At 45.3% G+C, this 25,045-nt stretch overlaps 1 protein-coding gene across 2 annotated transcripts; it reads left to right on the top strand.

Moving 5' to 3' along the window:
• The first annotated feature begins 4,758 nt into the window (after positions 1-4,758).
• LOC1272430 (obg-like ATPase 1) lies at positions 4,759-24,577 on the top strand. Of its 2 annotated transcripts, none has more exons than XM_311198.5 (6): positions 4,759-4,905; positions 5,603-5,862; positions 8,950-9,006; positions 19,554-19,681; positions 19,810-19,985; positions 23,494-24,577. In XM_311198.5, exons 2-6 carry the CDS (start codon positions 5,678-5,680, stop codon positions 24,142-24,144), a joined length of 1,197 nt encoding a protein of 398 aa, XP_311198.3. In that variant the 5' UTR covers positions 4,759-4,905; positions 5,603-5,677; the 3' UTR covers positions 24,145-24,577. The 2 variants fall into 2 exon arrangements, with proteins under 2 accessions (XP_311198.3, XP_003437054.2); XM_003437006.2 differs by having other exon boundaries at positions 4,763-4,949.
• The last annotated feature ends 468 nt before the right edge of the window (positions 24,578-25,045 follow it).

The following is a 25,045-nucleotide window of genomic DNA, read 5'->3' as shown; positions in this document are numbered from 1 at the left end:
ATGGCTATTCTCTTGCAAAATATTTCGTCAATCGATGCAGCACTTTTTTACATCTGTACGACGACTTACAATGATGCCGTTGTCCTATACTTCTTGATTTATTTGATTAGGTCTTAAGGGTCTGATTAGGTCTAAGGATTTTGGTAAGCTAAGTGTAGATTATCTCTTTACAATCATCTCCTGTTGTCTGCGTTGAGAAGAATTTTCCGGTTAGTTGATTTCACCTCTCGAGTCCCGTTGAGAATAGGTCTCAATACGGTTGTGTACTAACCACTACGTTTACCAATGACTCTATGGACGCACCTACAAAAGGATTGTTTAATGCTGCTACTTAATGAGGATTGATGTTGATCAGAGCTAATGTAATAATTAAATAAACAACAATAGAATCTGTGAACTTCCCAGTTAATCAGAAAACAATTTAATACTGTTGATGGTAACACAACATCCGCATATACTCCTTAACGCCTTTGCGAATGAAATACCCGCGACCATCTTCTCTTTTTATTTTTTTTTTCACCTCAGTACCGCAGCACCATTACGGAACCCGATCCCTCGCCCAAACCGGAAGCTGCGCTTTGTGCAGAAGGGTGCGCACACTACCCCTATTGCGCTTTATGTGCGTTGAATGACGCGCGATGCAACTGCCGATCGCTGCTACCGAACTTCCTTTGATGGATTTATTTTATCGTTTCATCTGTGCTCAAATTGAATAAAGCAGCACAGCAGCAAAAACACGCTGTCTTCCCTGATCGTCTAGCCTAGTCGCTTTGGCTGCGTAAAATAGGGAAAAAAGAACGGTGAGCCCGCGCGGCCCGACGCGAACGTACCAAAGGGTGCCGTTGTGATTTCCCTTTTAGCATCCCGGCGCAACTGGGCACGGCACGTCCTGGGGGTACGCGCGCTGCACATTTTTGTCTGCGTCGGGCCAAGGGCGTGTCCTTTTTCGTCCTGGGTGACAAATCGACTCGATGTCGCTAAGTTATATCCCGTTTTGTTCGCTTCCACACCTCAACAGCCCTCTGCCCGGGGACCTCCCATCCTTTCCTCATCGTGCCTAGAGCACCCTTCGACAGCATGATCGGGCACAATGAGTATAATTATATACAATTTTTATGTTTAATGTATGCAATGGCTCTCGCAATGCTCTATTAATTACATGTCCTATATTAATAATAATAGACTGCTAGCATATTAAAAATGACAGAGCGTCCAGAACCAAAAGAAAAACACACACACACAGCCAACGCAGAACTGCTTCTAAGAACTCGTCCACGGAGCACCCTCCGGCTGTGTGTCAACGGTGCCTTTTTGGTCAGCTTTCCTTGGCGTGGAGTGAATAACCGATAAGGCCCCGCTGGCAAAAGGACCTCGATCGATATGGTAAGAATTGCCGGTGGCCTTGACTTTAAAAAGAGCATAGGCAACGGCTGGTTCGGCTGGGCGTTACGGGGCAAAATCAATTGTACAAATTGAATACCTATACTACGAATCTGAATAATAATAATACCTGCTGTGGATAGGGGACAGTCTTAAAGCAACTGGAACCATCAGTCACTAGATAGCGAGTGCGAGTGAAAGCGTTCATTGAGCAACTGCTACTGCTACAACGCTACATTACTCTAAAGTGTAGACAAAATAGCATACACTATCTCTGTGGATTCTATGTAAGTTGTCTCCATCGATTGGGGAACGAAATAAATGTTTTTTTTAAGATGAAATTATTGCAATATTGTACAGAAAAATGTTTCGCAATTAATCAAAAAATTTCAGAAGGCATTGGAAATCAAAGTATAGAAATGTTCGTTTGTGTCCATATTGATAAGTAGTATTATCATCTTACTCTATTTGACGTAACATCCTATGCCGACCTATACAGGCTTTTTATATTTAGTCCGTACCACACGGCCTGTTAGGCAGTCAAGTTCTTGCTATGAGGGAACGGTCAATTCTAGGCTTGAATCCATGACGAGCATATTATTAAGTCGTACGAGTAAACGAAAGTACCACTGGCCCACTTATAGCCTGATGTTTGGAATTCGTGGAATTCAGGAATTCATAGATTTCAAAAATAAACAAACTAAACAAAACAATCAATAATGAAAAATTACTTTACCAAATTACGAATGACAAAAATGCCAGAAATTCATCATCAAAAGTGATGTTTTGTCCATGATCGAGAAAACAGTTTGTCCTTATTTTGCCTAGAACAAGAATCAAACAAATTCGATGTACAAACATTAGCCAAAATCTACAAAATTGTTAATAGAAATATGGATAAAAACTATCGTTGTCGGTCAAGGCCTATCCTATATCATTAATGGGCTGGGCTATCCGTGACTTATTGATTGCCCAAAGCGGGATAGTCCGATCCGACGCAAATCTCAGGAAATTCACAGATTTTCCTTAAATTTTTAATGCGAATGAATAAGAGTGTATGAGACAGCCTTGGCAGTAGTTTTAAGGTTTTAAGGTAATTTTTGGCTGTGTTTGTGCATGTATGAGTGTTTTATTTTATTTTATAACATTAACTTAAATGTAGCAATTAACTTAGTATTTTTTATTTTTTTTTATTTTTTAGCCTATTGGCATCATTCGCCTCTTTTCAACTTAGTAATGGTGTAATAGTAGTATGAACCATCTTTCTTCTTTTCCTACTAGGTAAGAGCTAAGAATAATGTCGCATTGAAATTTTTCAATTACAGTGGAACCCCATTGGGAGTTTTTCGCATAACGAGCAAACCTAAGAATCCACCAAGTATCTCTCTTAACGAGTACGAAATTTCGCATAGCGAGCAATATCATTTTTGTGCAGGATACATTTTTTGGAAGCTAATCTCAAATCTAGATCACAATCGGTTAACATTGAGCATTTCTTTAGAAGCATTTCTTTCAATACTAAGAATCGTTTAATATAAAACTATTGCCAGGAAAAGAAGTGCCGAATGATTGTGCAAAAGTGTGAGGTATATTGACGAGTGCTTTTGCGTTTAGGTACTAATACTTGTTCAGCACATGAGCTACCAATTGCTAGTATTATGAAAACATTGGTCAGTTTTTCAGCTGCATACAGGACCTGCATTTTCGAATGAAGATGTCTCCTGCGGACCCGAAAAAAGGACCCACCCCCCGCTCACAAGTAAATATGCTTCTCAAATCTTTTCTGGTTTAGAATTCCTCATACAACTTCTCGATCGGCACTTCAGATAGGCCTATATTCGTGTGACCACTTAGGGCCTCCACTCGTGTTAATCCGCCACTAGTTGCATATATGGCTTTTCTATCAGCACATTTTCGGTCTTGGGATCTATCCAGCACTTCGCCTCGTTAGTTAGGGTGCATCGCATGAGGAATTTAAACATCGTGCAAAAAGTGCTAGTCTTGGACACGTTTCTACTCCCCAAGCTATGGTGCGTGGCTTCAATATGTGGTGTTCGAGCATTAGACACGGCAAGAGTCTCCAACATAATAGGGGGATATCTTTTGCATGGCAATGGAGGAATCCGACTTCCACTGCAGCAACTGGCTTTACTACGGAAGCGAGGTGGACTAAACCAGCACAGGAATAACTGTATATGCCCTCTTGACAAATCGATACCGAGCAGAGTACAGCTCCCTTAAATACCAAACTGGCAATCCGCCGGATCTGGCCACCTTTCCAACCTGGTATCCCTGCTTGAAATTCGTGGTAAGACAACTGGCATATTTACCTGCTGAATATGTCTCAAACCCCTCTTCACGTAAACTTCGTCGCATGCTTGTGGACAAGCTACCAGATGCCAAAGTAGCACATGCAAATCAGCAACTCTGCTGGACCAGAATCTGGGCTAATATTCAAAGTTTTGCCTTATCAGCACAACAACGAGCTACTCTGTACATGCTAGCAAATGGTAAAGTCTCACATGGAGAGCTCTTGTTTCGGATGGTAAGAAGGGCTTCCAATCAATGTTCGTTTTGTCCTCAAATGGAAAGTCTGGAACACAAATTTGCTAGCTGTAGTAGAGTAGCGGCGGCTTGGGCACTGCTGCAGCAAGAAATTGTTTCAATAGCTCCAGGAAGCCCCTATCTGTTTAATAGTCTGCGATTTCCAGAGCTAGCATGTGTTAGTCTGGGAATACGTATATGTATTCTTAGGTTGTTTGCTAACTACATTTTTCACATCGTTGATAACAACGATGATGAGATAGATTTAGTCGTCCTTAAGTGTGCACTACTTTTGTAAATGTAAAGCTGTATTAGAGTATTTTGTAAATATCTACCCTAGTAAATAGAAATTATTCTGTACACGCGAATAAATCCATTTTTATTTTAAAAAAAGGAAGATCCTCAAAAATGTGTTTGAAACGTTTTGTTTAAAAAAAAAGTTGGAGAACAATTGGTAAAATTACTTCGGTCCACAAATTAGCCTGAGTTTGTAGTCTTATTCCTCTTCTGCATTCCACAGTAAAATGTTTTTGTCACTCCAAAAATGTATTGTTTTGAATTTATTATTTTACTCATGTTTTATCATGTTGTATTTATTTGCTTCATTTTGAGGAGCTTGTTCACCATATTTGAAAGCAACGCGTGAAAGCATAAAACAGAAAAACTGTTGATTGATAGATTTTAACCATTTTGCTTGTCCACAACGGCACACCGAACTTTCTCACTGCCAACGTAAAGGTGAGATGGACTGCTCGAACATTCAAAAAACCCCTCCGCGTCGAGTGAGCAGGCTGCTCGAAAAGGGCGAGCGCGCTGACAGCGAGCAAGGCTGAACAGCTGTCAAACGTCAACCGTCCGGCCTTCCACGTTTGTTTTCTTCCGTGCGGTGGTTCGCGTTTTCCCGTGCTTGTGCCGTAAATTACTTGTGCCGAGAGAAAATTTGACCCGCGACTGGAAAAGCCAGTGGCTCATCAGCAAAAGGTAATTCACAGGCACGAGACACGAGCGTACAAGCAAGTAGCCTGGTAAGTCGTGCTTTTCGGCGGAGGCTTTACAGGTTAGCGATTGGTCGGCGGTATCACCCGTCTTGCCGGCTGTTTACCTCAGTGCGAGCGGGCAAAAAGTAAGGTTAGACCTCGGAACTGTCGGCGGAAGAAAGAAAAAAAAGGTTAATCGAAACAAGAACTTCGTCCATCAACTTAGTTTAAAAACTGCGGCTAGAATGCGCGAGTGAAATAATCTTCCAGGCACCACCAAAACATGCCACAACATGCCTTCAGCCAACATCAATCAATCACAAACTGCAGTGTAAATGTCAACATCCACATCCACAGTACGCCAACTCTTCTCTCGCTAGCCACTAACTAACGCAAAACATTTCCACATGCAAGGAATACACAATTTAACAAGTGCAGCAACTCCAAACCAAACCCTTTAGTCATTCGGCATGTGCTCGCGATGCTCTCAGCCGGTCCGGAGCAGCGCCACGCACCGTGCTGTCAAATCGGTCGTATTCTTCTTTGCTTCAGCTGTCTTATTCTAGCTACCGACCGACCGACCGACGGACCGGGATGGTTCCGACGTGCACAAAAATAAACGCTGCCCAGCACGCTTTCGGGACTAGAAAGTAGAAGTGCGTTCACGCTGACACGATTTCCTTTCATCTTCTATTCCCCAGCACAAAGCGCTGCTGCTCCAGAAATCTCGCTATCTCTCTCTCATCTGCTGAACGGCTGCCGGCTGCGTGCAAAAAATGCCACCGAAGAAATTAACCGAACCAGAAATTAAGCCTTTGATCGGGCGCATCGGTACGAACCTGCGCATCGGCATCGTCGGCGTACCGAACGTGGGCAAATCGACGTTCTTCAACGTGCTGACGAAGAGTGCCGCACCGGCAGAAAATTTCCCTTTCTGCACGATCGACCCGAACGAGAGCAGGTACGGGAATTGATTGAAACGGACAGGGGGGTGATTGGGACGACCCAAACGAACAAAACGCGATGAATGGGTAAAACTATGGACCTGAGATGGGGTCCTCCTATCTCAGTACTCATGCAGGTACCCAAAGACAGACATTTTTGGAGTTATTTTTTTTTTTAGATATCAAAAGCTGATGCTCTCCCTCCCTCTCTCCCCCTTCTCTCCCGGACTTCATTGTATGGGTTCCAGGAGAGGGGGAGGAGCGCGGGGGAGGTGATGTAGCAAGTAGTTTATACATTATTATTTAATGTGAAGGGAGCCACCGTCACGTCAAAATCGAGAATTTGAGAGTCGACGGTGGTGTTTGGTTTATCGGCGTTCCGTGTGGACACCGGATGCTAAACGTAAATGGTGTGTATATTTTCGTACACACTCTCATTGTTACTGCGAAGTCGAATAAGGAATCGCGCAATCAATGAAAGAAGGGAGAAGAGGAAGCACAGAGAAAAACGCTCCGCATTCACACATACATTCTTATAGCAGCAGGCTATTCGCGAGGACATGAAATCGGGAGTAGTGGTGGGATAAGTGGGCAAAAATCCGGAGTCGACTCCGATCCGACTCTAATAAATTTGGAATCGACTCGATTTGGTGGAAGATAGGTCCACCTTGCATTAAACGGAGACGTCCGGAGTCGTCCAGAGTCGTTCGGAGTCATCAGTAGTTGTTCGGAGTCATTCGAAGTCGGAGTCGTTTGGAGTCGTCCGGAGTCATTCGGAGTCGGAGTCGCTCGGAGTTCCTCGGAGTCATTCGGAGTCGGAGTCGTCTGGCGTCGGTCGGAGTCAATCAGAGTCGTCCGGAGTCGTCCGAAATCGTTTGGAGTCGGTCTTCGAAACAAACGCCGATATACGAAGTGCACGCGCAAAGTGAAAGACAAAAAAACACAACAAAATTAAATGCCTGATCACCAGCACATTAAAACACACTGCTCGACTACGATCGACTCTAGACGACTCCGAACGACTCCGGACGACTCCAGACGACTCCGACTCGGAATCGGACTAACAATAGACGACATCACTAATAGGGAGAGTATATTTCAACGCTCGCGAATGAGTGCAAGCAAGTGCGGTGTAGAAGATAAAGCAAGACAACCGAGTTTTTGTTCCAGCTAGGTCTAAAATGTCTCACTGTGGAGGAGAATGAACGGTGGGTGGAAAGGGGAGGTGGGGAAACGTTTGCAGGCACTCATTTGCATATCAAACGATACGACGCGTCCCTAACTCCCTAATAAGGAGCGAAGGAGGGGGGTTGGAGGACGGGAGAGGCTTAGGGAACGGGGTGAGATGAAAAGGTGGCAGGACAAACAGTAGTCAATAAGCATCGGAAGCTCCAACTGTCCCAGCGGCAGCGGCAGCGGGACACGACACCGTCGCGGGGCATCGATTAAATGATCGGCGCGAGTGTGTCTCCTGGAAATGGAACTAAGCTGCTAAAAGGCCAGTGCCGTATGATAGGGCACCCGGTGCACTCCTCGCCCCTCCTGGCAGCAGCAGCTGGCGGAAGCGACGATGGGATAATTAAAGGCCCACTGATCCATTCCGTGCCCCAGCAGCCGTGCCATTCAAACGCAAACCCGGATGATTGGGCCCGGCCTGCTCTTTACCTATATTTACACTCACCACCTCGCGCGCGCTCTACTGCAAGGGGCAAGTGGGAGAGGGGGGGAGGGGGAGGGGGCGGAGGGCTCACCGTTCGGAACGCAGCCAATCGTCACCGTGTCGTGTCGGCTGCGCCGCCGGTGTGTGGAATTAATTAAAAATCCTGCAATTATTCACCCGTGCAACTCTCCTTGCACGCGTACCAAGCGTCAAACATGGCGTGGCGATAAGGCAGAATAGCAACAACGACAAAAACGGCAAATGCGTTCCTGCTGCCTGTCCCGGGCTGCGTCCGCGTCGCGAACAACCTCTAGCTGCGCTGGTGATAATTCCATGACATTGCCAACGCCGCTGGTCCGACTCACTTCTAACAGAAACGAGGGATAGCGCGGGTAAGCGGGAGCGCAAGAAAGAGAGAGAGAGAGAGAACAGGGAACCATTACCATTTCATCAAACGTCGCCCGGGCGGGTGTTCGCGGGCACGCGGATAATTATCCTGCCGACTGGCCAGCGCGGCCACTCCACAGGCGCACCTGACCGCTCTAGCGATAATAAGTTCCCTTTTCGCCGGAACGGTCCGGCAAATGTGTTGCTTGCGCGCCGTAGCATACAATTGTTTCGAGCTTTCCGTTTTTTGGCCAGCCACCGGGCCCTTTTCGACGCGAACAGCGGCCCAATCCGCAAACCCCTGGGGTCGCATACATTTATATCGCCTCCCGAATCAATGGCCCTTTCCGATTCGTGCAATTCGCTGTTTGGCCGCGCGTAGCGTGATAAAAGATAATAATAAAAAGGGAAATTAAATGCAACTGGCCGCTTGGCGCGGATGCACCCAAAGCGCCCAACAGGCAAGGAGATCTGTCCACACAACCAAACAGAACAACAACAACAAACAAGAAATTCAAGGCACCATTTCCCCCCGATGCCGTCCAATTCTTGTCCATCCATCACACCCCGTGGTAATGGTTCTCGGGTTCTGTGTCGGGCTTTTTTATGCGTTTGTTTGATTGTAGCGCGCAATTCCCGCAACATCTTTTTCTTACAATTGTAAGCGCGAGCGGGGTGAAGCTATTGCCAGTGTTTTTTTTTAATGGAAAACTTAAAATGACCACAAAACACACACCACAAGCAGACACAGGTTTCGTGTTCCGCCAAGCTTTCCGAGCGGTCTTACCTCACTGAACGCTTTCGAATGTTTGCGACTTAATGATACAAATAACACAGCAATTGAAATATCAACAGCAGGTTGGGTTGTGCTTATGTGGCATAAGTATGCCCACTTGCAACTGTCGAGATGAAGTATGTTCAGTCGGACACAAACATGGTCTGACAAAACAAAAAAAAAACATCCGATTTGAAGGGATTAGTACAACATTACTGTGATAATGAAAAGTGTTTTATTAAAAAAATCATGTATGTACATTTTTTCTTTCTGTAATTCCAGAGTTCCAGTTCCCGATGCTAGATTTGATTACCTTTGCGAATACCATAAGCCAGCAAGGTAAGTGTTTGCTCTGGTCCAACCAAACCCCTTGCTTTAACCTATACAATCTAATTCAAATTAAATTTTTTGACTAATGAATTTAAACATGATAGTAAATTAAGAATTGATAAATAATAAGCAATATAGCCGAAGCCGTCCGTCCTGAATAGAAAATGATAAAATAAAATACTTTAATCCGTTTGCACCCGATGCAGCCGCCTCCTTTTCATTGGCGATTCATTGGAGAGAACTAAGATTTGAAAAATGTTATGTTGAAAAGGATATATTGTAATAAAAAGTGTTGATTGGTGTGTGTGTGTGTGTGTGTGTGTGTGTGTGTGTGTGTGTGTGTGTGTGTGTGTGTGTGTGTGTGTGTGTGTGTGTGTGTGTGTGTGTGTGTGTGTGTGTGTGTGTGTGTGTGTGTGTGTGTGTGTGTGTGTGTGTGTGTGTGTGTGTGTGTGTGTTTGTGTGTGTGTGTACAATAAAAACCTGCTCAATTCAATTTAAAACACGCGTGTAAGCACAGCCTAATTGTGTCGATTTGGTCAAATAAATCGTAGCTTTTTTAACGAAGCTACAGTCCTAAGTGTAACTTGACGGCGCTATTCTCTCTGAATGTTAAATAAGTAAATAATTATAAATAACTAATTGATAATATATTATTCAAAAATTTGCACTGTAACACTTTGAGTGCCAGATCATTTCATTTCATTTACATTTCCGATGGCTATCATATATGATGCCCCCAGGGAAGTGTGATGGACTATAAACAAACTTTTACGTGATAAAAATAATGAAATACGGTTTTTGGTTGTTTTTTGATTGTGGTTTCATCATCACATCGGGACAACAACAACGTATATTAACATTTAGTGGACATTTTTTGTAATATTGACTACCTATTCGATGTTTTGAAAATTTAATATCGACCTAGAATATATGTGGATACAATATACAAGGTTTTCCAGGATTGTGGGACACTTCCTTGACTCTTTCTTATTGGATGTAAACTTCATTGGACGGAAACTGGATTCTATGGCACTCTTTTTGGACAGCCTCCAGGAAAAATTTCTATTGGATTTGTCCATAAAAGATGCTATAGAGTCCAATTCCCATCATATGAAGTTAATTTCTTGTAAATAAGAGTCAATAAAGTGTCTCACAGCTATGAGAACTCCTGGAAAACCCTGTATTAATCTAAGGAATTTTTATTATCCTATATATATGGCTTACTTATTCTATACTTATAATCGAGCTGTCTCGACGCCCTGTCACTTCTTATTACGATTTAGAGGTCTTTCCATAAAAATGTATCAAGTAGGCGAGATTTATCCATTAAAACGACTACTTGTACTTCCGATTCCAAAGTCGATGCAACCCTGTCGTTCTTGACATCAAAACCCTAGTTGTAAATGGATCAATGTATTTTGGCAGTAAAGTAAACTATTTCAGTTTTCTTGCTATCCAAAATTAAGAGGTACTATGTGGTAAAATTAACCAAATAAAATCAATTAAACGCTAGAGAAATGAAATTGGATGGCTCAATATGGAAACGATAATTGAATGAAATTAAATTAGAATAAAACATTTCGTTTGAGCATCTGTGAGGAAATTCCTTATGATTTGGCTAACATTCTTATTTTGTGAGCGTATTTTAAAGTCTGCTGCAAGAGTTGGTCTGGCCGTTTGTCGCCTACTGCGATGTCGGCTGCTCGTCTCGATTGATTTTCCCTACCATACTTCTAAAACATCAAGCATATTTCAAAGCGCAATCGAGTCAAAGATCTCACCACGAGTCGAATCGATTAAAACAGCGGTCGGCGAAGTCCGGCCAGCGGGCCAGATGCGGCCCGCCACAACATTCAATCCCGAGAAAGGATTTGACTGATTTTGAAAGAAGAGATGGAACTATTCGTATAAAAAATAGTGAAGAAATTATTTAGAAATATTTTTAAACTTTTAATTATCGTAATATGGAATGATGGAAAAGTCAATAAATTTCGCACAAATTGGTTGGACAACATTTTTTTTTTCTATTTGAAAACGTATTCGTATTTGAAAACAAAAGCGAAAAAAAAATATTCTTGTTTTTTTTTCGTTTCCACGCTGTTGCTTTTTATGAGTACAACGATTGTCAAAGTGCATTTTTATAAGGAATCAGTTATCAATTTGTCTGGCATGGCATTTTTCAGCAGATCTTTAACTGATAAATCTTTACTATTTATATTAATAACAGGAACTACCAATTTTGAACTTGGTTTGGCCAATATAATCACAAAAAAAACTTTGTTAACAATAAACTCTCTCTATTTTGTTTCTACAATTTTATAATGTAATAATATAAGTGCAAAAAAACCTTACTCTTGGCTCTTACCACTACTCTCGATCATTCAAAAAAATTTGGCGATTTATCTTAAAAGTTTGCCGACCGCTGGATTAAAAGAATAGAACAAGTCCTATATTCTCGATTTTTCACCATGAAAACGTATCAATTAATTGATTCAGTTAAAACGGGGGAAAGTTATCTATTCATTGAATTTGAACTTTATTAATTCAAACCGATTAAATTATTATTTTTGAAAACGATTTACAACATACGCATATTTACCATTTTGCGCTTTGATCTTGTTACAAAATATCGTGACTAGACTAGACCTTATTTATTTATTTATTTATTTATTTATTCCATTATCAAGGCACGTAAAACCAGCCTTATCTTTTGGAAGGGGTTAAGATTTAAAATCAGTTATATATGATAGCCATGGTGCTCAAGGTTTAAAAGCAAACTAAACAAACCTTGAATTTACAACATTGTAGTGTGTTTGTGAGGTGTACAATTGTGTCATCAATTCCGTAGCAAAAAAAAAGAACAGAAAAAATCTTCCCCAAACGGAAGCTCCAAAGGATCAACATCAACGCGAAATCGTTTCGAATCACTGTGTTGGCATCGCCGGGAACCGATCGATCATGTTTTCCCTACCATCTGGTGCCGGTGCTTAACGAATCATGCTGTCGACCCCCAGAAGCTGCCCTGCGTGCGCACAACATTGCCCGGGCATCGCTGCAACTCGCCAGGAGGAACGCACGGGCCGTTTTTAGATCGCCGGAAGCCGCACACAAACGCCCCGTTGTCAAAGCGCCGTGTGCGCGCGTAGTGTGCAAGGGCGTAGTTTTAATGCGATTTTGCAATTATAGTAATTCTACTAAATACGTCTACGGACCGTATCGAATCCGGAGGGACCGCTTCGCAGCCCCGCTTCTAGTGGCGCGCGGAAGGAAATTGGAGAATGATTGGAACCGCGCCCTTTATCGAACGGTTTGCGGGCCGCGATACCGTTCCACTGGCGGTCGAGGCAGTTGGGGAACCACGGAGCACCGCTGACACTATAAACAATAGTTATCGGTGGCGGTACCGATCCGCCGGAAGAGACACACGTACTCTAAACGTTTAATTTCGTAGTGCTGCCGTGCCGGCGCGTGAGGAACGGACCTAGAGCCAACGCTTCACTTTTCCGAGGGCGCTGTTGCCTCCGTTATCGTTTCCTTCTTCTTCTTCTTCTTCTTCTTTTTTCGGTGGCAATTTCTGTCCTACATGCTACTGAAATCAGCGGACCCATTTGGAGCGGCACGAAAAGAGGCGTGGCGTTTGCACCAATCATTTTGCGGACGGCGAAGGATCGCCGTATTTTGGGAAGGATGTGGCGATGCGTTGGTACCGGGGAGGGTAAAAAAGCCAGCAGAGCCATCTACACCAGTGGAGCACTACTTGCCGGATTTTGCTGGACGTTCTTCGCGGCTATTGTCTTGGGCGCTTCATTTAATGTGTCCGTTTTTGTCCCGGTTTTAAGACCTTTTCCGTTGTAGGAATTATTTTTCAAAATTAAAACCCCTTCAGCACTCCATCAGGCCCCATCATCGCCATTGTAATGGTGGCCGTGCGCGCTACAATACAAGATGGAGAGCTTCTCGCAGTTGAAGAATGAAGAAAAAAAAATGGCAAAACAAAGTAAATGCTCTTGTTGGTGGTAGCCTGCGACGGCGTGCGTGGCAGTAGCAAACGAAAAGGTATCTAATCAGCAAAAGCGTCCTAACGAACACGACACGCGAATGTGCTGTGTTGCAGCGCAGCGGAAGGGGCGATTAAATCCCTCGTCCGGCTCGACCAATTGGAATAGCGGGCGACTACGCGAGCACCTGAGCCCCACGCTAGCCACTGTTGCTGCTGCTGCTGCTGCGTGTTTCCCCCATTTTCAGCTGAAAACGACGAAAACGAACTAACAAAAAAAAAAACAGGCACACACGGTAGCTACATTCGCCATTCAACAAAACAGGCTCCGGCTCGTCGTTGCTACCGGTTGCCCGTTTTCGCCCACTTTCGCGTTCCTGCTGCCAATGCGCAGGAAAGCTTGCGGACTATGGCGCTTGTTGCTTCTTTCGCGTTCCTACACCGGCCTTTTTTTTTTGGGCTTCAGGTTTTCGCTCTCCCTCTTTTTGCTACCCCTTTTACCGTTCCTTAAGGGAGGTTTGAACGCGTGCGAGTAAGGGAGCACGAGGGAGCACCGGCCAGCGCAGGAGCAATGTGTGTAGGCTGCGCCGAAACTGGTCGGAAAAGCTGTCCGACATCGGTGGGGGGGCTAGTTTTTCTTTTCTTCCTTCTTTAAGGTTCCTCAATACCAGGAGCGGGAACCGGATGGGCCTCTATCCTTGTTCTGCCCGTCCTGCCCAGCCCGCGTGGCGAGCTCTTCGGCATAAATGGTACAAGTGAAACAAAAATGGCGCCCCACGGGGTTCGCTCGGTTTGGGATCGGTTTCAGCAATTGCGTGCTAAAAGTGGAGCCATCGTTTCATTGCTGATGTGACTTGCTGTGTCGCCGCTTCCTCCCATTGGCTGCTGGTGTTAGCTAAATGGCGGAGGTGCCTTTCTTTTGTCTTTCTGTTTGTTTGCACTTGCCAAAGAGCTTAGGAAGACTAGTTGAAGGAACAAAAATTGTGTAATCAAACCAGAATGCATTTCTTTGAGAAATAAGATCTTTATCAAAAAAAAACACACACACACATGCTCTGTGTAACACGTGCCTACCAAGCTTCTTCTAACAGCTCCTAGTGTCCTATCCCCACCGGTCCCCGGCCGAACCCGTCGCAAGGACAGTTCAGTTTTATTGGAACGTTTTAACGTTAACCTTCAACTCAGCCGCAGGCTCACACAGTAGTGCAGCAACTGGCCATTAATCGCCCCACACAAGCGATGACCGGCCATTTCCCTGCCGCCGAAGCTGTCCTGCTCCACCGCCTCGCTTCACCGTCCCCTTGCGCCACAGAGCCCGCGCGGTCGGTCATTATGCAAATACCGCCGAGGAGCAGCCCGCGTTGCCAAAATAACGACAGCGCCGACAAGCCGAAGAAAGCAACAACAACAACAACAACAACAACGGCAACAAAATGCAAACCTTTTATCAAGTCCTTTTGGGTGAAGCAAATTGCAGGCGAGAAAAAGGGCGACACGGTACCTCCCCTCCCCCCCCACCCCCCCACCGCCAGAGCACCAACCAAAACAGGGCAAAGGAACGATATTATTCAAATCACCTAGCAATCATGATTGTGAGTCCTGGGGAACGGTTGAGGGAAAAATTCTTAGAATTTCGCATGATCTTCAACCCGTGTTGTAGGGGTTACATGGGCGGCGGAGGGGAATCGGTGGATTTATTTGGCCATCGATAGATTCTTTCTTTTTTTTTTTGGTACGAACTACCAAACCTTGAACCGTTTCGTTTTCACCTAACGCAGGACGAGGAATTGTGCTTCCCAATTTCTTGTTGGAGCTCTGGTTCGCCGTACCTCACTGCTCCTTGTAGCGCCATATCGCAGGAGTTGGCGGGCCATCTTTTGTGTGTGTGTGTGTGTGTGTGTGTCAGCACTTTTATTTTGGACAGACGCGGTGCTTTTTTCGGTGCTTCTGGAAGGCGCAGCTCGGTAAGCAGCGCAAACCCCACCGGGAACACAGTGGGGCCGTCCAAATGCTCCATACGTTTGCCGGGAGGGCAACAGGAAATGCATGCCCAGACGTCATTATGCCGTTACACACCCTATAATCATTGCCATCGTTGCGCACTTTATGTGTTCGTTTGTGGTGTACATGCAGTTATGCCGTGGTTTTTCCCCACTTTTTTTTTTTTTTTTTTTTTTTTGGGTGAGTCAAGTTTTTCCAACGAAATGATTCGTGCTTATCTGGGGCCTCGTTGACGCGGACGACTGTCGTCGATGTTGGCGCACATTTGAGCGCCCTCGGCCGTCTCCCTGCCGCAGGGTATGCAGTCTGCGCCAGCACCGCAGACAGATTGGCTTTCCTGTGTCCCACACTTTATGACGAAGGACCAAACCCGATGTGCAAATGGAAGTCAACCAAAACAACAGGCTGAAATTTGGAGTGAATTCTTCAATATTTGTTATAAAAACTCCCAGCACTACAGCAGCAGCATCTCAACAATGTTTGAGCTCGAAATGCAAAGCCCAAGCCCGAAACCCATCCCCTATTCCAAGACGATCCCCGTGTTCCAATGCCCATTGCGAGGCAACGGCGAAAGATAATGGCGACCGTCAAGTGTGTAAAATGATCCACCCTATTTGCGCGGGAAGGTAGGGAGCGGAAGGTCGGTGCAGTGAGGGAGGGGGGGGGGGGGAGGAGGGCAAAAATATGGAAGCCAGGGCTCCGACCAAACGAGGCAACTGTGCCAGATTCGGAAACGGAACGCGAACGAGGGACGTAATTATACAAAATTGGCCGAAATTACGTAAAATTGCACAAATTTTGTGTACACACAAAACATACAGCAACACAGACACACATACACACACACATATGAGGTGTATGAGGTTCAGCCAGTTCATATTCCCACCGGTCGGGTTTTCGTATCCTTTTTGGTCCGCTCCTGTCCTCAGGAACGAATCGCTGGGTCGAGGTTAGGCAACACAGTGAAGAAACACATCAACAACAACAAAAAACATGACGAGATGATTCTAGTGCACTTTATACTGGCTGCTACTATCTGGCACTACCAACTGGTTTATATGCAGTTCGCTGTTAGAGATGTTACATTTTGCCTACCGCACATTGGTTGCATCAAGCTAATAATTCCTAGTACAGTTGCACAAAAAGGCAGTTAAATCTCGGTATGGATTTCTTTGTGAAACTCTGAGCTAGGAGAGCAACATGTTTACCGTGGAATACGACGAAATTCTGATTCTGAGCTTCTAATCTGACATCTCCTGATATTGGAATAGTTTTCACGAGATCTTCATCCACTGAGACTTTTTTTTGGGTGTTCAATGTATTCCTCCAAATAGAGTGCCTCTAGGAGTTCGGAAGCATTTGATTATACGCTTTTCGTCTCGACGAAGGATCGCCCTGAATGATGTCTACCATCGCGAGCTCCTACCTTCTGTGGAGCATCATTCTCGTGGACATCCTTAGCCGCGACCTCCGATCACACACACACACACACGTAATCGGTTCAGAACCGTACACGTTTTTTAACCTTAAAACTCCACGTTCCGCCCCGACTCGAGTCCCATAGCACGGGCGGCATTAGCATATCAAAATGTACCTCTAGAACGAGTCCGCTATAATTGCTACTTTCGTATGGCAATCTTCTTGCCTCCCCCCTCTGGATCGTTTCGGGGAGCAGCCCTTGGTCGTACCGTAGCACACCGAACAGCAGCCGCAGAAGCAGTAAGAGCGCTGCCATCCTCCGGTATAGCTCACCTCCGCTGCTCCCTCGGACACGTCGGAGGATAGGTCTTCGCTTCCCAGGCAGAAGGACAAATCGATTTTCTCCAATCGATCCGAGAACGCACCGAAGTGGCGGAGGGTGGTTCGTCGAGAGTTCACGGAATTCGAAACGTAGACAGACGAGAGGCTCCTGGTGGAACCGCATGAGCGTAAGCAGCCAATAATAGCCGAAATTAGGTGGTGTACCTTCGCAGAAATTCTGGTTTTTCTTGCCCAATGCGTTCCTCGCTTGCTTTTGATGCTCCCAGTGTGCGCGGAGCGAAATGTTAAGGCCGCCGCCTAGGAGCGAGAGTACGGTCTGAGGTTAACAAGGGACCGGGGCCTTGTGCTGCCTCGCCGTCCCCCCCCTATGTGTGTGTGTGTGAGATATGCAGATTGAGCAAATTAAGTAGAAATCACCGGGTCAGGAAATCGGGCACCGGTGGTAAAAACAAGTCGTACATTCCGTAATCAGCCGTAATAGGGTTGCGCGAGCGGGATACACATTGTGTGCGCTGGATGTGATGGGGCTTAAAATGTTGCAACTCCGTAGCCGTGCACTCCAGGCGCTCCTTGAATACGCAGGTTACGGTGGGGTTTGCTGCAATCAAGCTGCGACCCTACTTGGTACAAAACTCCAGCTCGTTGCCGTTCGCGGTGTCTTCGCGGACAAACTTGTGAATTCTTTCGGAAACTATTGAGTGTAGGTGATGGCGTGCGGAATACTATTCGGAGATTCTCAATTCGGAAGATTCGAAGATTCCATCCCTAGAAAAATTCGAAGATTCCATCCCTAGAAAGAGTCGATCGGATTGGATGTTGTTTGTAGGATTTGAATCCCTTAAAGATTTCATTGCGATTCGATTTGGATTGGATTTGCAATATATACATTATTTTTATTTTCTTAATGTTGTAGCGCTACCTACTAATGTCATGATAGATTAGTTGCTAGGCTACATATAGGGAGAGGTTAGAGAGTGGGAGGAAGCTGGGGAAGAGAGGGAGGAGCATAGTTGCGAACAGAATGCATTTAAGGAGATATGGAAATCAACCAGACCTGAAGAGGTATTAAAACATAGCATAACACGAATCACGAAGGAATGACTCAAACCAACTTAACAAACGGTTGCATTTTCCTAGTTTGCGTTATTTATGAGAAAGTCGATCAAATGCCGCACGGAAGTCACTATATACAGTGTCATCCTGGTACCCATCCTCGACTAGACGGAATACATGAGATTTAAAGGACATTAAGTTAGTAAGCGTTGAACGTTTCGGTACAAAGCCGTATTGTTTGCCGTAGAGATTGCAACACCGCAGTTTTTTTAAATTTAATTTAATGATGGCTTCGTGCGCTATAGAAGGAATTAAAGGAAAGGAGTGGGATTCGATTGCGATTCTATTGGGATTGGAATTGCGACTGGGATTAGCATTACTATTCGATTTGGATTGGGAATTGACCGCTATTTCAATTGGTATAGTGATCGCATCGCAATTGGATTTATTGAAATTGAAGCGTGAAAAATGGGTTGAATCGCTAATGTAAACAATCTTTTTTGATAACATTGAGGTTATCACCGTAAACCGTTTAACAGATATCTTATGTTTAGGTTAACGTCTAAAGTCAAACACGTTGCACATTTACAGACGATGCAGTGATAATTATACGAGGAGCATTTCAAATTACATCAATTACGGTGAGTTCTTAACTCGGCCATGGACATGGTAAAGTCAAACTAACCGGAATATTGATGAAATCTATGAATTATAACGTTGACTGGTACGTTACTGCCATATAAAGTGTTGAAGCGAGCTCTGTGTAAAATTGATGATTTCTAAAAGTGATATGCGGAACTCGATGAAGAAACCATGGAAAAACGGCAAAAGCTCAAGTGGGATTCGGATTGAGATTCGGAGATTCGAATTCCTCTTAGAATTCATTTTTTCCAACACTAATGCGGAATGCTTTCGTCTATAAATGTGAAACGATGGGCGAATTTGGTTGCGTCTAGCTGTCGTTAGTTTGCATTCTATCTGGAACGAGCATGAGCACCTCTGGTCAGGTGACTGTCGCCCCGGAAACCACTTGCCTTCTATTAGTTTCCATTTTTTTTTCTCCACACGATCTATAATTGCCAGTGTGACCTTTTTTGCATACCGCTGCTACTACTGCTGCTGGTTCTGCTGGTGCTGGTTGGTGCTTTAATCTTTCCACCCCAGTTCACGGTGATTGTTGCCTTTAAGTACCCTGATGTACCCGTGTAACTTCCCCCCACTTGTGTTTCCCCGAGCAAGACTGAATCATTTGTTTTCAATATTGTGTGTGTGTGTGTGTTTTTTTGCACTACAAAACTCCTCCATCCACAACAGAGGAGATCGTTGCGCGATTACCAGGGTCGTGATAGCTTCGATTGAAAAATTAAGCAAATTACACACACGACGACACACGGTGTATGCATAACCGACCGGTTATCGGAGTCCACCCAGCCCATCGGGTGGCTGTGTCGCGAGCGCCTGTTCTTGCTGTGGAAATTTAACTTCCACCGCCGATCTCCAACCAATTACCGCGCCAGCTATTGGAATGTGTTCGGTAGTTCTGAGGGGCCACAAATAAAAGAAAAAAAAGGACCCAGCACAACCCAGCACTGGACCAACTTCCCGACCGCTTCCTGACGACCTCTGGTGTGGAGCAATATTTATTCAAATTGCACCTCCGCGACGCGGCCCCTTAAGTACTACGAATCGATTGCAATAATTTAACCTAAACTGTTTTTTTTTCTCCGTCTACTCCGTTTTTCAGCAAGGTGCCGGCGTACCTGAACGTGGTCGACATTGCCGGCCTGGTGAAAGGTGCCGCCGAGGGGCAGGGTCTCGGCAACGCATTCCTGTCGCACATCAGTGCGTGCGATGCCATCTTCCATCTGTGCCGTAAGTGTGTCCCTCCATCGCGATGTAATTGCGCGCGAAAGTGCATTAGCGCTAAAGTTGCGTTTGGGTGTTTTCTTATTCTTCTTCTCTTCTTCTTTCTCTTCCAAATGCTCTACTCCCCTGCGTAGGTGGGTTTGACGATCCCGACGTAACGCACGTGGAGGGCGAGGTCGATCCGGTGCGCGATCTGTCCATCATCAGCGAGGAGCTGCGGCTGAAGGACGAGGAAAAGCTGATGATCAACCTGGACAAGCTGGAAAAGCTGGTGACGCGCGGGGGCGACAAGAAAAGCAAGCCGGAATATGTAAGTTACCGTGCGCGCTGTCGGTGCGCTGCGGGTACAAATTAGGCGTGTTTTGTGTGTCGGGGAAAGCCGTGCGTGCTGGAATTTCGGAGCTCCCGCTGAGAAAGTCATCACGGGCAAACCCTCGTTTGGAGAGTGTTACTGCTCCATCCTTTTGCTTCATTGCTTTCGTTCTACGCGTTTAAAGAAAAAGGCGTATCATCAATCATGTGCCTCTCACCCAACAAGTTTGCGCTTCCAGCGGCGTGTTTTTCGTTACACGATACCCAATCGGAAGGTGCGTGCCTCGGATCAACAACATCTGCTATGCTTCGGGTTTGGGATCAGAGTTCACGATTGGACCACCTGTAAGGATTAATTTAATGTTTACCTCACAATCGTTCACACTTTGCTTCCCCGCCCGATCCGTCACACAATCGGCACAATCGATTTTACCTCCCTCGAAGCAGCGACCGGGCGTGTGTCGTCATGTACATTTTATATCGATAGGTGTCACTTTCCTCTCTCTCTCTAACTTCCCTATGAACCATTTCCTAGGTGCGGTTTTGAGCCGTGATTTCGGAGGAAATGAAATTAACAAACCCATTTATCTTCATCCCACCCTAATCATCGCCCGATCACCCAGTTCGGTTCGACCTGCAGCCAGCCAACCGGAATCAACTGTCAAGTTGTTGGTCATGGTTGAGACGCACCCACGGCGACCGCAGAACTAATCGGAGGGGGAAGCACTAAGCGGATGGGTGCCAAAAGAGCATCTAAATCTATTAACAATCAGCTAAAAATATAGATTCATGCATCATGTTCATTGATCACTCCCGGCATGAATGAAAGGGGGTGTACCACCGCAACCATGCGACCATTCTTCCCCGTCGCTGAAAGGATGCGGCGAGAGCTGTTTCTTGTCTGTAGAACATGGCATGTCGGGCATGTCTTTCCCTCTGCAGTGTCTGGTTGTTTGATACTGTACTGTAAGGTCAACGGGGTGTGATCGTTGTTACAAAGATAAATTAAATGTTTTTTTCCTCGGCATTTTATCATCAATTTGGGTCGATCTTTGGGTGTCCTAGCGGCAAACCTAGCAGACTTTCCGACGGCATCAATGAAACCTTGGCAGGCTGTAGTTAAATGTGCCTGGTAAAGTGAAATAGGTGTATGCTTTGTATCATTTTATGTTCAATTTTGGCAACTTTCTAGTTAAGAATACGATATGGAGCGACTTTGAAATGATGAAAAAGATGAAAATTTTAATTTTTGTTCAATTATTCGACGGCCCTGTGCCACTGAACGATCGTACACAATCTCTGGTTGGTTTGAGGCAAGTTTTTTTTTTCATTTGATTTGAATTCAAATTATTTCGGCTCTGACCGTATTTACGTTTGAGGCAAGATTAGTAAACTCTTAAAATGCTATCTTCTTCTTTGGCACAACACAACCGTTGTCGGTCAAGGCCTGTCTGTACGCACTAGTGAGGTGAGCTTGGCTTTCAGTGACTTGTTGTTACCATAACAGGATAAGTCAGTCCTACGTATGGGGGCACGGTCTATTCAGGGCTTGAAACCATTAAGGGCATGTTGTTAAGTCGTACGAGTGGACGACTGTACCAACAGGCCCAAACAAAAAAAGTAAAATGCTATCACCATACTTATAACGATTGATTTAAAAATGTCGTTGGACGACCCAATTTTGAGCGCAATCTTGGGCGTGTACCGTCCAATTAGTGGCGTAAGAGGCGAATGAGCTAGATTTCAAAGTCTTTATGAAATTAGTGGTGGGAGCTCGGAATTGGACCTATCCGATTCCGATTCCGTGTTCGGAGTCATTTCCGGAGCCGGAGCTGATGCTTGATTTTAATTCGGAGTTGGTTCCGAAATCGGCTTTCCGAAGTCAGAATCGACTCCGTAATCGGAATTGATTGAGAATTGGGAATCGCAATTTGCTCCGGAAACGGAATCTGAACTGACTCCATAATTGGAATTAGCTTCTGAATGAGAATGAGTTCGTTAATTGAAATAAGGAGTTTGAGAATATATCGTTTGCGATTCTCCATGAGAATATATCGTTTGCAAGTAAGTTTGGTTCCTTTGCGGCTATCAATACTGACTTATCAATACTTGAACCCAAACGCCTGTTCTTTTGGAAATGCCGAAACCGACTCCAATTCTGATTTCGGAGCCAATTCCGATTCCGGCGCCAATTCGGGAATCGATTCCGGAAACTGATTCCGGGCCTACTACCCGAAATCGATTCTAGAAAATATCGCAGCTAGCCAGAATCGATTCTGACGTAAACTGTATTTTCCCATCACTAGTTCCAATCCAAGAGACAAAACTCATTGAAGCCAAATCCATGTAAATCATTCATTCACAGCAACAAAACACCATTTTTAATGCTTTGCTTAGTCGTTGATGCAACTGTCAAACAGCTCAACCTCACTCTAGCGGTACGTTGAATGGAAAACATGAAAGCATACAAACAATAAGTCCCATCTAGCATGATAAATTATTCAGTTCAATTGAATTGAATCGTGTCTTTTTCTGCCCGTCACTTGGTACAGCAACTACAAACCGATGGAAGGATTGACTCGGAAGGCATAAGTAACCCCCTCGACGGGTGGCTCCCCTTCCACTGCGCAAGAAACTGTGCTTTACAATAGCAGGAAACCGAACTGCACGCTCCCAACGCTGCTCAAAGCTGGTGAAACTCGCCCGGAGTGGAGTGGCAATATCCGAAAACCACTCAAACTACAATCGAATGTCGCTGGATGGCACGTGATAGATAAGTTTTTGGAGTTTATTGTAGTTGTTTTTTTTTTGTGGATGATGTGTATGCTGCAGTGAAAACGGCGCATTCGAAGGAAGATTAATCATTTCATCGGGAACCAGGGGGAGACGACGGCAAGCAGCTCAGAACTTATTGATTGCCGGCCATTTTCACTCTGCTGTCATGTCATGGGCAGCCGGGGAGTTTGGGGAGAGCAGACCACCTGCCGGCTATCAAAGAAAGAGTGGGAGTGTTTGGAATAAAAGCTTGTTAAAATAGACCCATTAGGATGCATAATCGTTCCGTTGCCTCATCTATTGCGGCTTGTTGTGGGTAGAATCTATTATCTTATTAACAAGCCGTTGATAGAGTGTGTGTGTGTGTGGATGAAGAAGGGGGACATTGTAATATGATTCTAGCACGTTCATTTCTGTTGGAAGCGTTACCGCTGTCGGTGAAATTTCCTTCCGAGAAGCAGTGCGCACCACCCTTCATGAGCGGATTGATACGTGAACGTAATTTCCCATCGACCTAAAAGCCATTAATCATTGATCCAGGCATCGTGGCTATCCTTTCCGTTGTCTTTTGTGGTTAAAGTATCTATATTGTACACAGCTACAGTCATCGATTGAATGAAATTAATCATTTATTTATGATGCAACTTGCCGACGCCGCATGCTTCAGCGATAGCACGATCTCTACCCAACTGATTGCCATCCTTTCTCCGTTTGCTTTACGTTGTTCGCAGGAAACACTGCTGAAAATCAAAGAGGTCCTGGTGGATGAGAAGAAGCACATCCGATTCGCCGACTGGAGCGCGCACGATATCGAGGTGCTAAACAAGTACCTCTTCCTGACGTCCAAGCCGTGCATCTATCTGGTGAACCTGTCGGACAAGGACTTTATCCGGAAGAAGAACAAGTGGCTGCCGAAGATCAAGGAGTGGGTGGACAAGAACGATCCGGGCGCCCCGATCATCCCGTTCTCCGGTGCGTTCGAGCAGCAGCTGACCGAGCTGGAGACGGACGCGGACCGGAAGGCGTACGAGGAGGAGCACAAGTGCGTCTCGGTGCTGGACAAGATCATCACCACCGGCTACAAGGCGCTGCAGCTCGAGTACTTCTTCACCGCCGGCCCGGACGAGGTGAAGGCTTGGACGATCCAGAAGGCGACCAAGGCGCCGCAGGCGGCCGGCCGCATCCACACCGACTTCGAGAAGGGCTTCATCATGGCGGAGGTGATGCACTTCGCCGACTTCAAGGAGGAGGGCAGCGAGGCGGCCGCGAAAGCCGCCGGCAAGTACCGGCAGCAGGGCCGCAACTACGTGGTCGAGGATGGCGACATCATCTTCTTCAAGTTTAATGCCGGCGCCGGGCTGAAGGATGCGAAGAAAAAGTGATACCACCAGGCAGCCACCACCATCATCGTCGCCCTGCTCTACATCAATATGATATTCTATGCGCACCTGTTTCTGCCCCAGCTCAGCTAGAAGGCCTAGCAGCCCCGGGGGCTCTGGGTGTGGTTGTGCATACATCTCTCTCCTTTCGCTAAAAAAAAAAAAGAAAACCTCCCAGAGCTCGGATCGAAAGCCGCAAACAGAAAAAGAAGAAAAAAAACGATCGGCTTTTATCGTACGTTGTACTGCAAAGAAGCTGAAGCAGAAGAAGAAAAAAAACAATCGCATTGCAATGGGCTTGCTAACGCTACAACCGTTACTGTGACTGATCAACTTTAGGAAGAGGATGCTTGAGGAAATCAAACTCTTGCTAAAGGGGCGCATTAATATCTTATTTATCAGTTGAATAAAATTGGAGCACAAAGCTATCAAAACATTCGCTTTTTTACCAATTAATGTTGGAAACGTGGGAGCTTAGAATCGGACCTACCCGATTCCGACTCCGTGATCGAAATCAATTGCCGAACCGATTCCGAAGTTGATTCCAAAGCCGATTCCGGAATCGATTCCGAATTCAGAAGTGCATCCGGCATCGGAATCGACTTGGGAATCGCAAATTTGCTCCAGAAACGAAATCAGAATTGACTCCGGAATGAGAATCAGAATTCAAATAAGAAGTTTCAGAAGCGAAATCAGTCCGGGAATCTCCATGAGAATAGATTGTTTACAAGTAAGTTTGGTTTTTTTGCGTCTATCAATACATCAGATCCAAAAGTCTCTTCTTATTGAGATACCGAAACCGATTCTGACTCCAGAACCGATTCCAATTCTGAAAGCGATTCTGATTTCGGAGCCGATGCTGAAGCCAATTCCGATTCCGATTCTGGAATCGATTCCAGAGAAC

Source organism: Anopheles gambiae, chromosome X (genome assembly GCF_943734735.2).
Source record: "Anopheles gambiae chromosome X, idAnoGambNW_F1_1, whole genome shotgun sequence".
Lineage (NCBI taxonomy): Eukaryota > Metazoa > Arthropoda > Insecta > Diptera > Culicidae > Anopheles > Anopheles gambiae.
The sequence above is the reverse complement of the archived record's forward strand: the minus strand, read 5'-3'. Positions and strand labels throughout refer to the sequence as shown.

What these genes read in the sequence shown, in the direction of transcription:
- LOC1272430 (XM_311198.5), top strand. Translation starts at nt 5,678, where the DNA reads ATGCCACCGAAGAAATTAACCGAACCAGAAATTAAGCCTTTGATCGGG. An exon ending in GAATACCATAAGCCAGCAAG is followed by an intron (nt 9,007 to 19,553) that starts GTAAGTGTTTGC and finishes TCCGTTTTTCAG; the next exon opens with CAAGGTGCCGGCGTACCTGA. An exon ending in AGAAAAGCAAGCCGGAATAT is followed by an intron (nt 19,986 to 23,493) that starts GTAAGTTACCGT and finishes CGTTGTTCGCAG; the next exon opens with GAAACACTGCTGAAAATCAA.